General features: G+C 39.4%; 1 protein-coding gene across 1 annotated transcript in view; it reads right to left on the reverse strand.

Annotated features, from left to right (window-relative positions):
- Nucleotides 1-7,491: 7,491 nt before the first annotated feature.
- Nucleotides 7,492-16,572, reverse strand: part of LOC133607980 (protein EURL homolog) — a 40,142-nt gene continuing 31,061 nt past the window's right edge. The window contains exons 4-6 of the mRNA XM_061963072.2: nt 14,892-14,954; nt 9,680-9,902; nt 7,492-9,568 (exon numbers count right to left, since the gene is read on the reverse strand). Coding sequence (XP_061819056.1) covers nt 9,733-9,902; nt 14,892-14,954 — 233 coding nt within the window. The 3' untranslated portion in view covers nt 7,492-9,568; nt 9,680-9,732. The remainder of the gene's footprint in view (nt 9,569-9,679; nt 9,903-14,891; nt 14,955-16,572) is intronic.

Here is a 16,572-nt window from a genome sequence, read left to right on the forward strand (position 1 = left end):
AAGACTCCTCCTGCCTGCTCTGCAGGTGCACTCAGGGCTGCGGGATGTCACGTGACCTGGGGCCGACTTCAACTCTATACGGCAGCGACATTTAGCGGTAGGGGGAAGAACTGCAACGGTAGCCTACGATACCTGCGTATAAATAAGTGACCTACAGCAGTTATCTTCTGTAGTGCTCTCTCAAGTAGACACGTTTTATATATGCTATCGAGGACATGAACCTATATATTTATGTATTTACTTTTGGTTCATGGTTAGAGTTTGTTTCGAACGTGCAATTACATGATACATCACATTTTATCTGTATGTCACGTCAAACAAGTTGTTGACTAGCACTCAAGACAAAGAGCGTGTTCTACTTTATACTGTATATTCTCATTATTTTATTTGTACGTTCCGAAAACCCAAGCGCTGTCTATACTTTTTTTTGATTTCCTGGTCAGCATGTACGGAGTTAATTTAGGGTCAACATTTTCTTTTACCTGAAAACAATAACTTTATTTTTTATTTTTTATTAATAAGTTTGTTTTATTATGATTTATTAAGTAATACACACGCATATATATATATATATATATATATATGTATGTACTGCGATGAGGTGGCGACTTGTCCAGGGTGTACCCCGCCTTCCGCCCGATTGTAGCTGAGATAGGCTCCAGCGCCCCCCGCGACCCCAAAGGGAATAAGTGGTAGAAAATGGATGGATGGATGGATATATGTATGTATGTATTAGAGATGCGCGGATAGGCAATTTATTTCATCCGCAACCGCGGCAGAAAGTCGTCAACCATCCGCCATCCACCCGATGTAACGTTTGATCATAACTGCATCCGCCCGCCATCCGCCCGTTGTTATATATCTAATATTAATTAAAAAAAAAAAAAAGGGTGAAAACTACGCGAATTGCACCTTGTGCAGACAAGATTTTTCGATCGGACACGGAGGAATTAGCGATGTAAAAGACCACGTTGGGACAAAAAAACACAAGTCTAATGCCGTTGCTAGCGATACAAGTGGAAAACATTCAACGTTTTTCGTCGCCCAAACAGATTCTTTGGATGTGATAAATGCCGAAGTTTTATTTACGGAGGCAATAATTGAGCATGGACTTCCAATCGCACTGGCTGATCATATGGGACAGTTAATAATGTAATGCAACCTTTAAAAATCATTACGCGGTGATCGCGATCCCAAAAATAAACTTTTCTTGCATTATAATGTCCAGAAAAATTCGCTTTATATTACTATAGAGTCCTTTTAACGAATGAGTTTGATGGTTTATCACAAACCTTAAATGAAAGAAGTCCTTTGTTCTCCTGCAGCATGGCCTTGCTTCGTGTTTGGTGCGCCATCCTGTCGGCTGTATTTCACAGCACGACATACTGTTAAAAGTGTTTATACTATTTATACTTTCAATTAACAAATTGAAGTCTTGTGAAAGGTTGACAGGATAACTGGCATTAACTGTCAAAATAATGTCAAACTATTGAAGTTAGCTTACAGAATAAACATGTCAATCAACCCATATGATTTTTGCTGTAATATTTTTGTTTTGAAAAGTCACTGTGACTGATAGAAAAGTGATGGTTTTAGCAACATTTTAACCTGTCTGAATGCAATCAATCATTTTGCGAGCAAGCAGGTAAGCTACGCGGGCGGAGCGCGCGGAGTGACCCATGTTACGAGCCCCCGGCCACGGGGGTGGCGGGCAGGTAAGCTGCTTACCTGCTGCGCGTGACGCCGGCCGCGGCGAAAGCGGACGAGGCGGGGTGTCGGTGCGGTGGGCGCGGTAGTGACCCTGGACGTGCGTCGGGCCCTTCTCGCGGATCGCCTCAGCTACGGCTCCCGGTGGGGCCCTCTCGGGGGAAGGAGCCTCGGTCCCGGACCCCGGCGAGGCGTCCCTCCGCTCCGTAAAAGTGTCCATCTCTTTTTTTTTTTTTTCTTCTGTTGTGGCATATGCAGCAGGTGCCTGCTCGTTTTTCGTATGTGGGTAACAACATTTAACTATGTATATATATTTCCCAATTGGTTTAACTGCCACCCGCAAAAAAAAAAAAAAAAAAAAAAAAAAAAAAAAAAAAAATCTAATTAATCCGCCCGACCCGACCCGCGAGCGGATAAAATCTTATTTTTTTAAATTTCATCCGCCCGATCCGCGGATAATCCGCGGACTCCGCGGTTGTGTCCGCAAACCGCGCATCTCTAGTATGTATATATGTATGTATATGCATGCATATTAATATATACATATAAATATACACAAATATATATATATATATATATATACATATACATCCATCCATCCATTTTTTACCGCTGTATCCCTTCGGGGTCGCGGGGGGACGCTGGAGCCTATCTCAGCTACAATCGGGCGGAAGGCGGTGTACACCCTGGTCAAGTCGCTATACACACACACATATATATATATATATATATATATATATATATATATATATATATATATATATATATATATATATATATATATATATATATATATATATATCCATCCATCCATCCATTTTCTACCGCTTATTCCCTTTGGGGTCGCGGGGGGCGCTGGAGCCTATCTCAGCTACAATCGGGCGGAAGGCGGGGTACACCCTGGACAAGTCGCCACCTCATCGCAGGGCCAACACAGATAGACGGACAACATTCACACTCACATCCACACACTAGGGCCAATTTAGTGTTGCCAATCAACTTATCCCCAGGTGCATGTCTTTGGAAGTGGGAGGGAACCCACGCAGTGCTCTAAAACTTGCTGGTAGACGGCTGCGTTTCCACCATCAGTGATGGTTTGGGGTGCCATGTCATCTGCTGGTGTCGGTCCACTCTGTTTCCTGAGATCCAGGGTCAACGCAGCCGTCTACCAGCAAGTTTTAGAGCACTTCATGCTTCCTGCTGCTGACCTGCTCTATGGAGATGGAGATTTCAAGTTCCAACAGGACTTGGCGCCTGCACACAGCGCAAAATCTACCCGTGCCTGGTTTACGGACCATGGTATTTCTGTTCTAAATTGGCCCGCCAACTCCCCTGACCTTAGCCCCATAGAAAATCTGTGGGGTATTGTGAAAAGGAAGATGCAGAATGCCAGACCCAAAAACGCAGAAGAGTTGAAGGCCACTATCAGAGCAACCTGGGCTCTCATAACACCTGAGCAGTGCCAGAAACTCATCGACTCCATGCCACGCCGCATTAACGCAGTAATTGAGGCAAAAGGAGCTCCAACCAAGTATTGAGTATTGTACATGCTCATATTTTTCATTTTCATACTTTTCAGTTGGCCAACATTTCTAAAAATCCCTTTTTTGTATTAGCCTTAAGTAATATTCTAATTTTGTGACAAACGGAATTTTGGATTTTCATTTGTTGCCACTTCAAATCATCAAAATTAAATGAAATAAACATTTGAATGCATCAGTCTGTGTGCAATGAATAAATATAATGTACAAGTTACACCTTTTGAATGCAATTACTGAAATAAATCAAGTTTTTCAAAATATTCTAATTTACTGGCTTTTACCTGTATATATACACATATATGTGTGTGTGTGTGTGTGTATTATTATATGTATATATTTATATTATTTAATAAAAAACAGATATTTTTTAAAATAAAAATAAACAGATTTATTGAGGCGAAACCGGCGATGACCTTTCACAGGTTAAATTGAGGACCGAAGATTTTTTTGTTTGTTTTGAGGTCCTATTATAACATTTCATTATTTTATGATTTATTACTTATTTCTCTATGTAATTATTTAATGATGCATGTCATTAATCAATGAACATGTGTGGCAGCGACATATAATTAATAAAAAATAAAATCGAGGCTCCAACACCCCCGCGACCCCGAACGGGACAAGTGGTAGAAAATGGATGGATGGATCGAAAATCAATACCAAATTAAATATTGAAATAAATACAGGATTTTAATAATTACTTTTACTTTTCACATTAAATAGCAATAAAAAATGTGTCTTGTACATGTTAAAGAATGGACAACAATAAAGCATCCTGAATCCTGATCCTCCTAAATAAATTATATTTTATAATACATTTAATGTATTCAATTTCAATACTAATAAATGCCACAATTAAGTGATTATTCAAAGATTTTTTATAAAAAATTTTATTGTGTATTTTGTTCCATTTGACTCTTTATAGTTTCACTTTCACCTCTCTTTTATCTCCAAGTTGTTCTGTGTTGGCCCTACGATGAGCTGGCGACTTGTCCAGGGTGTACCCCGCCTTCCGCCCGAATGGAGCTGGGAGAAGCTCCAGAAACCAGGCGACAAGCGGTAGATTTAACATAATTGTGCTTTTGTAGGCAATACATTATATCAGGATAATTGCTGTAACTATCAGCGGTGCTGGAAAAAATCAATTCACATCCAAAACGTGATTCTTCAATTGATCATCAATCAAAGTAACCTGACTCTCGCCAGATCCTTGTAGCTCAGTGAACTACAAGGATCTGGCGAGAGATCAGGTTACAATCTAAGCGCGTTTCATACTCAAAATAAATGCAACACAAAGTGGTTTACAGACTTAAAAACAATACTCCCCCATCATTGCACGCACACACACAATGAATCGATTTTTTTAAAATACGTTTTCGTCCTGGTCGTGGAACTGTGGACCAGCTCTATACTCTCGGCAGGGTCCTTGAGGGTGCATGGGAGTTTGCCCAACCAGTCTACATGTGCTTTGTGGACTTGGAGAAGGCATTCGACCGTGTCCCTCGGGAAGTCCTGTGGGGAGTGCTCAGAGAGTATGGGGTTTCGGACTGTCTGATTGTGGCGGTCCGCTCCCTGTATGATCAGTGTCAGAGCTTGGTTCGCATTGCCGGCAGTAAGTCGGACACGTTTCCGGTGAGGGTTGGACTCCGCCAAGGCTGCCCTTTGTCACCGATTCTGTTCATAACTTTTATGGACAGAATTTCTAGGCGCAGTCAAGGCGTTGAGGGGATCCGGTTTGGTGGCTGCAGGATTAGGTCTCTGCTTTTTGCAGATGATTTGGTCCTGATGGCTTCATCTGGCCAGGATCTTCAGCTCTCACTGGATCGGTTCGCAGCTGAGTGTGAAGCGACTGGGATGAGAATCAGCACCTCCAAGTCCGAGTCCATGGTTCTCGCCCGGAAAAGGGTGGAGTGCCATCTCCGGGTTGGGGAGGAGATCTTGCCCCAAGTGGAGGAGTTCAAGTACCTCGGAGTCTTGTTCACGAGTGAGGGAAGAGTGGATCGTGAGATCGACAGGCGGATCGGTGCGGCGTCTTCAGTAATGCGGACGCTGTATCGATCCGTTGTGGTGAAGAAGGAGCTGAGCCGGAAGGCAAAGCTCTCAATTTACCGGTCGATCTACGTTCCCATCCTCACCTATGGTCATGAGCTTTGGGTTATGACCGAAAGGGCAAGATCACGGGTACAAGCGGCCGAAATGAGTTTCCTCCGCCGGGTGGCGGGGCTCTCCCTTAGAGATAGGGTGAGAAGCTCTGTCATCCGGGGGGAGCTCAAAGTAAAGCCGCTGCCCCTCCGCATCGAGAGGAGCCAGATGAGGTGGTTCGGGCATCTGGTCAGGATGCCACCCGAGCGCCTCCCTAAGGAGGTGTTTAGGGCATGTCCGACCGGTAGGAGGCCACGAGGAAGACCAGGACACGTTGGGAAGACTATGTCTCCCGGCTGGCCTGGGAACGCCTCGGGATCCCCCGGGAGGAGCTGGACGAAGTGGCTGGGGAGAGGGAAGTCTGGGCTTCCCTGCTTAGGCTGCTGCCCCCGCGACCCGACCTCGGATAAGCGGAAGAAGATGGATGGATGGATGGATGGACGTTTTTATAACTGTTAAAAATGTCAATAGAGTTTACGGTAAAATACTGGCAGCTCAGTTGCCAGAATTTTACTGTAAATATAAAAGTGCTATATCCATATACAGTAATGGAGTGTAAAAAAAAAGAAAAAAAGCTGTAGATTTTAATGTAAAAAAAACCAGCAAGTCACATGCCAAAATTATACTGTAAAATTAAATGTGGTACCGTTTATCAATTTGCAGTAATTTAGTGTAAAAAAACAAAACAAAAACTGTATATTTCATGGTAAAACACTGGCGACTGAGCTGCCATTTTTACTGTAAAATCAACAGATTATTTTTCTCATACACAATGTAAACCAGGGGTGTCAAACTCAAATACAGAGTGGACCAAAATTTAAAACTGAACAAAGCCGCGGGCCAAGGTTAACCAAATTAACCTTTAACGTACTCTACGAGCTATCGTCACGTCCGCTTTTCATCCATTCTAACATCGTTCAGACCCAGTCACAAGGTGTGTGCGGCTTTTGTACACACACGAGCGAATACAACGCATACTTCATCAACAGCGATACAGGTTACACTGAGGGTGCGAGTATAAAAAACTTTAACACTGTTAGAATATACGCCACACTGTGAATCCACACCAAACAAGAATGACAAACACATTTCGGGAGAACATCCGCACCGTAACACAACATAAACACAACAGAACAAATACCCAGAATCCTTTGCAGCACTAACTCTTACGGGACGCTACAAAATACACCCCCGCTACCACCAACACCCCCGCCCCCCCACACACACACACACCTTGTAGCGTCCCGGAAGAGTTTGTGCTGCAAAGGGTTCTGGTTTGGTGTGGATTCACAGTGTGGCGTATATTTCTAACAGTGTTAAAGTTTTTTATTCGGCTACCCTCAGTGTAACCTGTATCGCTGTTGATGAAGTATGCGTTGCATTCACATGTTATGTGACTGGGCCAGCGCTGGCTGGCTGGCTGGCTGGCTGGCTGGCGGGCGGGCGTTTGACACCCATGATGTAAACCATCTCCAAACGTAACCTTACGCGTATACGTCAGCAGCCAAAAGGAGCTTTTGTAACCTGCTTTGAAAAGGTTTTATTATAATTCATATACCAAGTAATATATTGCGAGAATTGATCCTGAATTGAGAAACCATTCTGAATCGAGAGAATCCCTTCTGAATCAAGAGAATCAAATCAAGACCCGATTCTGAATTAAGTGAATAGAGAGAATAGACTCCGAATCAATATAAATGATTTTGAATCGATTCTCAATCAAGAAAACCAAGTTTGAATAGATTCTGACTTAAGATTGTAATCGAAATCAAAGCTGATTCAAAAACTGAATCTGCATCTATTCTGAATCGAGAAACTCAAATATGAAGCGATTCTGAGTTGAGAATCAAATCTGAATCAAGAATCCATTCTGACTCGAAAAAAATGTAATCATAATCAATTCTGAATCAAGAATAGTCTCATCCCCCCCGAAAGAATCGGAAATCAAATTTCTATAAGATTCACATCCCTCGTAATTAAGCAAAATGAAAAGTGAAAATTAAATCTTTCCTTTGGTAATTTAGTAATACAATAAAAAAAAAACTTACCAGCTTGATGGGGACCAACAACTTGAAAGTAAATAAAACGATTGTTGTTGAAAACATGTGGACTTTATTGAAAAATATTTTTAAAAGTAAAAAGCACAAGTCACACAAGCTTGCACAAAATAAATAGAAAGTAAAAGAACATCCTCGTTCAAATGAAAAATTGAGTATAAAAAAAGGCAAAACATTTCTTGCATCTTCAGTAGCTGATGTCTGCTGAACAAAAAGCAGAGATGGGCAGCCAGGTTTCCACAATATACATAACTACATATCCTTGTTGCATTAAAAACACAGAAAAGACATATTTTAAATAAAGCCTAACCCCAGAAAAGGTCAAATGAATCCAACATCTTACAAAGAGAATAAAAACAAACACGTTTATGACTTTTCTAACCAAAGCTGGTATTTGTGCAGCCAAAGGGCGTTCTCTGAGAAACATGTTTTTTTTGATGAGGCTCCAACATGATAACCTTTGCTTGCATAGTTCTTGTTTAACAACTATTTATATTTCACTCACATGTCCAGAATATGAAAGAAAAATGACTAATAAACAACGCTTTGGTGAAAGACTTCTTAGTTATGAATATTGTTTGATGATATACATATAATATTCCTTGTTTGTTGGTTTTTGTGAGTATTTATAAATGAATGGTGTGTTTATATTTGTGCTCTTTTCAACATGGAAATGTACTTTTCTTGTTGCAATATTTATGTTGTTTTTTTTAAATAATTTTCAAATGAATATGAACCATTCCATCCAATCAGATCTGTGTGTGACCTCAGGGAATAAATAAAATGCATGAATACACAATAAAACACGCTTAAAATACAATGTTTTACTAAGCAAAGTGTCGTGTACGTTGAGTTTATTGCATATTTAATAAATACAATTTAAAAGATTCATTTAAACTACCTTAAACGCTGGAAAAATAACACGTATTGTTTGTCCCTGCTTCCGAAAATTAGATTTTACTATGAAATATAATAATTTAAATCCTTCATAAATGTTTTTACATGTTACTGTTAAACTTTAACCCAATTATATTTTAACTGAATTTTCTAAAGAAAAAACAAAAGATAAAGTTTAAATATACGCGTTTTGGGCGATTCTGAGTTTTCACTCAGTCCTGTTACCCCCTCTGAAAATGATGGGATATTCCACAAGTCGCACGTTGTGTCATTCAAAACTCTCTACAGGCTTCGAAGAACAAAAGTAAGTTCACTCATTAAATTGTATGGATATTCCATCATATGTGTTTAGTTTTAATATGCTATTAGCAAAAATGCCATGTGGCCATATTTCACGTATTTGATCATTCCAATGCAAACAACTCACTCCTGTTACTCAAATGAGTCGTCTTTGCTTAGAAACCTTGTACAAAAATAAAGCGGCCTAAATGGAACCAATACACATTTTCAATAGTCGTCACTCGCCACAACTAATTCCACAGCTTCACTTATATCACATTTTTCCAAAACATATTAGTAAAATTGTTGTTTCGCTTTTACACTTGTCTAACCATATTGGGTAAGACGAGTGTAAAAGTGATTATATGGCTGTTATTTCATGTATAGAGGACTCTAATAATGTTAAACATATTTAAAAAGGTCATAAACAGATGTTTATACTCTAAATATGGAAAAACTAAATTTATAAATGAGAACTCCTACTTTATAGACATTCAATTATTGCAACAGGGTCTGGAACTAATGGTGATAAGCGAGGGACGTCTGTAGTTTAACATGTGTATTATTATAAAATTTAGAGTTGAAAAAGGGCAAATTGCGGTTTAGGGGACACAGAGGGACAAGCTGGAGAAAATGGATGGATGGATGATTGGGTGGAATAGCTCATAATTTGCAGAATGTGTGGCAATTTTGTAGATGTCATCATCAGAGAGCAGCAGCAGTACTTTGACCGCCAGTGTGGAGTTTTGAGAAACAAGCAGTTTGTGTAACCAACAACCATTAAAACACTTTCGGTGTAACGATCAGAAACAAAAAAAGTGAACCATAAAAAAAGATATGATCAAACAACACATTTTAGAGTCCAGAGGTGATCAATCCTCATCAGCGATAGTACTGTGATCTCATTGGACGCAAGAGTGGCGTTGTTAGCGTGAGCAGCTTATTAATGATAAATGATAAATGGGTTGTACTTGTATAGCGCTTTTCTACCTTCAAGGTACTCAAAGCGCTTTGACACTACTTCCACATTTACCCATTCACACACACATTCACACAAGCCAGTTTGACTCCAGTGTGACAGCAGCAGACAATGTAAAAAAAAAAAAGTGTCACTCTACACTCGCGCTGCTGGCCTTCACCCTGCCAGCCCTGCTGATGTGCAGCCAGGGCAGTTTGGCACAGTTCTCGAACAGCTGCTCAATGGCTACGTTACGCACGTGCAGCTCGGACACCAGCGAGTCTTTCTCCTGCACAGCCGCAGTCAGCTCCTCGAAGACTTCTGCGGAGGGGGGGGGAGTCATTAAGAGTAAGAAAACATGTAACTCACATGTTGTTTGATGCTGCCGATACCAATCATCCATGAGTGACATCGACCAATGCCGATAAATGCGCTAAAATGTAATATCGGAAATTATCGGTATCGTTTTTTTTATTATCGGTATCGTTTGTTTTTTTTTTTTTTATTAAATCAACATAAAAAATACAAGATACACTTACAATTAGTGCACCAACCCAAAAAACCTCCCTCCCCCATTTACACTCATTCACACAAAAGGGTTGTTTCTTTCTGTTATTAATATTCTGGTTCCTACATTATATATCAATATATATCAATACAGTCTGCAAGGGATACAGTCCGTAAGCACACATGATTGTGCGTGCTGCTGGTCCACTAATAGTACTAACCTTTAACAGTTAATTTTACTCATTTTCATTAATTACTAGTTTCTATGTAACTGTTTTTATATTGTTTTACTTTCTTTTTTATTAAAGAAAATGTTTTTAATGTATTTATCTTATTCTATTTTATTACCGTATTTTCCGCACTATAAGGCGCACCGGATTATTAGCCGCACCTTCAATGAATGGCATATTTCATAACTTTGTCCACCAATAAGCCGCCCCGGACTATAAGCCGCGCCTACGCTGCGCTACAGGGAATGTCAAAAAAACAGTCAGATAGGTCAGTCAAACTTTAATAATATATTAAAAACCAGCGTTCTAACAACTCTGTTCACTCCCAAAATGTACGCAAATGTGCAATCACAAACATAGTAAAATTCAAAATAGTGCAGAGCAATAGCAACATAATGTTGCTCGAACGTTAATGTCACAACACACAAAATAAACATAACGCTCACTTTCTGAAGTTATTCTTCATTCGTAAATCCTTCGTCTTCGGTGTCCGAAGTGAAAAGTTGGGCAAATTTACGATCCACTGGCAGATGTTGGCGTCGTCTGGCGCTGCCTCCTCGTCTTAGTGAAGGTGTGTTCGCCTTCTGTCATCCATTGTTCCCACGCAGTTAGCAGTCTAGCTTCGAATGCCCTGTTGACACCAATATCTAGCGGCTGGAGGTCTTTTGTCAATCCACCCGGAATGACGGCGAGTATTGAATTAAGCGCGTAAGCGTGTCTCTCAATGTGCTGTTATGAGCTAGCAAATATAACAACTACACTACCCAGCATGCAACGATAGTTACGAGCATGCGCGGTAGCCCTGAGAAGCGTTGTATGCTGGGAGTTAGAATGTGGTTATGAGCACGCTGTGAGTAAACGTTGAGAACTCAGTTAACACGCCTCGTCTGCATTATTTATAATTAGACATACAACACACTTAATAGGAGCCATTTTGGGGTCTTTACATAAACACACAAATGGAAATGAAACGTCACATATCCCAGCATGCACCGCGCGCTTCTTCTACGGGGAAAAAAGATGGCGGCTGTTTACCGTAGTTGCGAGACCTAAACTTTATGAAAATGAATCTTAATATTTATCCATATATAAAGCGCACCGGGTTATAAGGCGCACTGTCAGCTTTTGAGAAAATTTGTGGTTTTTAGGTGCGCCTTATAGTGCGGAAAATACGGTAATTTGTTTAAAAAGTACCTTATCTTCACCATACCTGGTTGTCCAAATTAGGCATAATAATGTGTTAATTCCACGACTGTATATATCGGTTGATATCGGTATCGGTTGATATCGGTATCGGTAATTAAAGAGTTGGACTATATCGGAATATCGGATATCGGCAAAAAGCCATTATCGGACATCCCTAACCAATACAGATCACCTGTTCTGACTGTAAATTCTTCCATTTATTTATGATGAGCCATGTAATTGACAGATCAACACAATATTTAAAGTAGTTTTCCATTTTATGACATCCAATTGTTTGATCAAAACCAAGTCAATAAATAGTACAAAATAATCAAAAGTAAAAACTATTATGTACTATTTTAAATCCTTTGGTTTTTGCCCTCAATATTTTCCTGTGTCCAAGGAATTACTACGAGTTTGTAAACATTAACAGAAAACGGCAAAAAAGTTATTTTGAGAAAATAAAAATATCTACCTAGTGCAGTGGTTCTTAACCTGGGTTCGATCGAACCCCAGGGGTTCGGTGAGTCGGCCTCAGGGGTTCGGCGGAGCCTCCGCTGCGGAGGTCAAGACACGCCCGACTCATCGTGTAAATAAAAACTTCTCCCTGTCGGCGTATTATGGATACCCCCAAACAATGTTCCCTCTAATTTTCCATATGTGTGAGCAAACCCAAAAACTCCTTGAGCATTCAGTGGAGCACATGTGAGCGACATCAGACCTGCAGCACACCTGTCCCAAACCTGACTAAATAACAAGTTCAATGTTTTATTATTGTAATCAAATGACAGCAGTCATTTCCATGAGATTATTTTCTAATATAAGTGTTTTGGCCCAATTACAATGACAATAACATATTGTTTTTCATGAGCTGTGTACTAGTATTATATGCCTGGGTGGGGGGGGTCCTATTTTGGAAATAATGTGTACCCCTTTCAGATATCGCATTTAGTTCCCACTAAAACATTCACATGTTGCACAATGAGATGTAAACATGGGATCATGTGTACATTCCTGTAACTTTCTGTTTGTAAAATATACCTTTATTAGTATTTCTTTAATATAATAACATCATTTTATGATTACGGTTCGGGTTCGGTGAATGCGCATATGAAACTGGTGGGGTTCGGTACCTCCAACAAGGTTAAGAACCACTGACCTAGTCACTCTAGTATTGATCATATACTGATACCACCATTGGTATCAACACCACCAATTTATGGATAGATCCGCCCTCCTCTTACGTGTCGTGTACTGACCGTGACATTTATTGTTGTATTATCCTCTCTCTAACTTGTATTAATCTACTTATTAATTTCCTGTTAATATCTGCTTCCTTTCCGCTATAACGTGTTTCCATCAACACTTCTTAAACTTTACTAAGCACCTATTTCTTCTGTTGTTTCAAGCTAGCTTTTTCTAGATATTAGTATGACTGATCCTGGATTGCGCTCGGTGTGTAACATGTTTAGCATCGTCCCCCAGTGATAATGATAATTGAAATACCAAGAAATGGAGGTGATTATTATTATTAATTTGGAGCACCGGGTATGGGGACACATAATTAGCTGCTAGCTACTTGTCAGCCGGGGACTAAAAATAGACAATGTGTCAGCCAGAAGAGGTCGGGGTTTGTTATCAACCTTAAAAGGTATTAATCGGCAATGGCAATCAAATACTTTTTCATGAAAATCGTCTGATACCCATCGGTGGCCGATTGATCGGCACATCCCTAATATAAATATTTGTACATTGAACTGTGTTGCAAATGCATTTTCTGTATGATTACAATCATTTAAAAGTGTTAAGTAAAAATGGCTGACTTTGCACATTTCTTAATCAAATACAGGAATATGACATAACCGACCCCATTGATTGAGCAATACTAAAAATAAAACAGGTTTGATGGTGTATGCCGAGTTCTGTTTGTCAGCGATAAAATATTCCCAGAAACATTTATTATAGATTATGGCTTTCTATAGCTATAGCATGTGCAATGTCTTCACCATAAGTGTGACATTATTATTTTTGATACAGTCGAGGTCAAAAGTTTACATACACTTGTAAAGAACATAATGTCATGGCTGTCTTGAGTTTCAAATAATTTCTATAATTCTTATTTTTTTGTGATAGATTTTGTGAAATCTGCTGGGTCAAAAGTATACATACAGCAATGTTAATATTTGGTTACACATCCCTTGGCAAATTTCACTGCAGTAAGGCACTTCTGGGAGCCATCCACAAGCTTCTGGCAAGCTTCTGGTTGAACCACTCCTCTTGACAAAATTGGTGCAGTTCAGCTAAATTTGTTGGTTTTCTGACATGGGCTTGTTTCTTTAGCATTGTCCACACGTTTAAGTCAAGACTTTGGGAAGGCCATTCTAAAACCTTAATTCTAGCCTGATTTAGTCATTTTTTTACCACTTTTTTGTTTCATCTGACAACAGAACTTCCCTCCAGAAGGTCTTATCTTTGTCCATGTGATGTCAGATGAAACAAATATTGAGCTGTATGGCCACAATCCCCAGCAATATGTTTGGAGGAGAAAAGGTGAGGCCTTTAATCCCAGGAACACCATGTCTACTGTCAAGCATGGTGGTGGTAGTATTATGCTCTGGGCCTGTTTTGCTGCCAATGGAACAGGTGCTTTACAGAGAGTAAACGGGACAACGAAAAAAGAGGATTACCTCCAAATTCTTCAGGACAACCTAAAATCATTAGTCGGAGGTTGGGTCTTGGGTGCAGTTGGGTGTTCCAACAGGACAATGACCCCAAACACACGTCAAAAGTGGTAAAGGAATGGCTAAATCAGGCTAGAATTAAGGTTTTAGAATGGCCTTCCCAAAGTCCTGACTTAAACCCCATTGAGAACATGAGGACAATGCTTAAGAAACAAGTCCATGTCAGAAAGCAACAATACAAGTATCACCATGATGACTAACATTCAAATGCAGTAGCGTAGTAGGCCTAAGTATTCATTAAAACCAAGGAAGAGGTTTTATTTAACAAGTATATTTAATATTTTTGGCCACTGTAACATTACACACAGTTTGAACATTAACACTATGTTTGAATATAGGAAATTAAAACACTGTACTTTAAACAAGTGATTATTTGCTGTACCACTAGATGGAGCCCGCGTACCACTAGACGTACATATACCATAGTTTGAGAATCACTGTCCTATAGTAATATCAGATTGGGACACCCCTAATTTGAACTTCATCCTTAGTTACATGTTTACTGTATTGTGTAACTATGACCATGAAGTGCAGTGACTCTCAAACGGTGGTACGTGTAACACAAAGGAAGCTGCATTAATGATTTTTTTCAGCATGCTAAACTGAGTACATTTCTTCAGAACATGAAAAGAAAAAAATGGACTTACTTTGAATCTGCATGAGAAGCTGTGTGTTCAAATGATGAAGCTCATCCACACTCATTTTAGTCACTGAAAAAAACAAGGTTGAATAATCTTGTTTAACATTCACAACATATCAGAACATGCCAGAGTATTCAACAGTTAATACAAATGTAGCTATCTGCTAGACTATAAGTAGTTCAAAAAGTCTACAAGTGGAAGTGGCTTGTCACGGGCTGGCAGACGTGTGGCGTCCAATAAATTTGATTACAGCATAACTGTCGTCCTACTTACTTCCATTTCCAATCTACAGTGCTAAGCCTTCTGGGTAATGACGTGAATTAACATTTAGCAACACAGGCACCTACACTTCTTAGTTTACATGTATTTATGTATTAATTTAACATGTATTCATCCACCGTAAGACAATTAAAAACAAGTTTTAATTTGCGACCTAACAAAGAGGCAGCATTTACATGTTAAAGATGTTGAAGAGTGATAGTAATCTCTCATCGTATGGAATAATTTTCCTTCCACTCAACACACAACTTCCAGACTGCCTATTCACTTAAATTTTTGCTATCTATTGTTTTTCTTGTTTCTGTTTTTATTGATCCCTATGTTTGTACGGTGTTCTTGAGTGCCTATAAAGGCGCCTTACAGATAAAAATAATTATTATGGTCCCTCATTTATCGACAAAAATGACTCAACAGTTCCCAAATGCTCCTAACGTACGGTGTTGAATGTGTTGGAACATAAATGAATGTTTGAGATGGACAAAAGAGGTTAACAGCTAATTAAGTGTCTCCATACACAGTGTGAAGTCTCTCCCTTAAGTTAATAATAATCACATCAGTTAAGGCAAATAAACTTCTTAGTATCATTATCAAGTATGATGCATGCTAACCACAAAACTTTTTTTTTTACATAAGAAAATAAATAAGTGCTTAGCATATTTTAAGAAATGTAGACAAAATCACGTTACAGCAGAAACTAAGCAGATCAAGTTAGGTTTCTGCCCTGTATTTGATCTAGAAATTTGTAAGGTCATCTATTTTTACTTAACAAATGAGTGTAATCATACAGGAAATACATTTGCAACACAAATGTACAAAACTAATACTCGGGATGTGTCGATTAATCGGCCACTGATCTGATCTGTATCACAATTTTCGCGAAAAAGTATGTGATCAACATTGATGATTAATGCCTTTTAAGGTCGATAAGAAACCCTGATTTCCTCTGGCTGACACTATCTATTTTTAGTCCCTGGCTGACGAGCGGCTAGCAGCTAATTGTGTGTCTCCATACCCAGTGTGGAAACGCTCCTCTAAGTTAACAATAATCGCCTTCATTTATTAGTATCTTAAGGGGAGACGATGCTAAACATGTTACACACCGAGAGCAATCCAGGAGCAGGCATACTACAATTTAAGCTAAGGTAGCCTGAAAAAACAGAATAAATAAGTTTAAGAAGTGTAGATGGAAGCATGTTACAGCAGAAAGTAAGCAGATATTAACAGGAAATTAACAAGCAGATTATATAAGTTATAGAGAGGATAATATAGCAACCACTGTATCGGCATTGTCACATAAGAGAACGGCGGATCAATCCATAATTTGGTGATGTTGATACCAAGGGTAGGATCAGTATACAGTTGTCCCTTGCCACATTGCGCTTCAAATATTGCGGCTTTAAATTATTAT

Source organism: Nerophis lumbriciformis, linkage group LG09, assembly GCF_033978685.3.
Source record: "Nerophis lumbriciformis linkage group LG09, RoL_Nlum_v2.1, whole genome shotgun sequence".
Taxonomy (NCBI): domain Eukaryota; kingdom Metazoa; phylum Chordata; class Actinopteri; order Syngnathiformes; family Syngnathidae; genus Nerophis; species Nerophis lumbriciformis.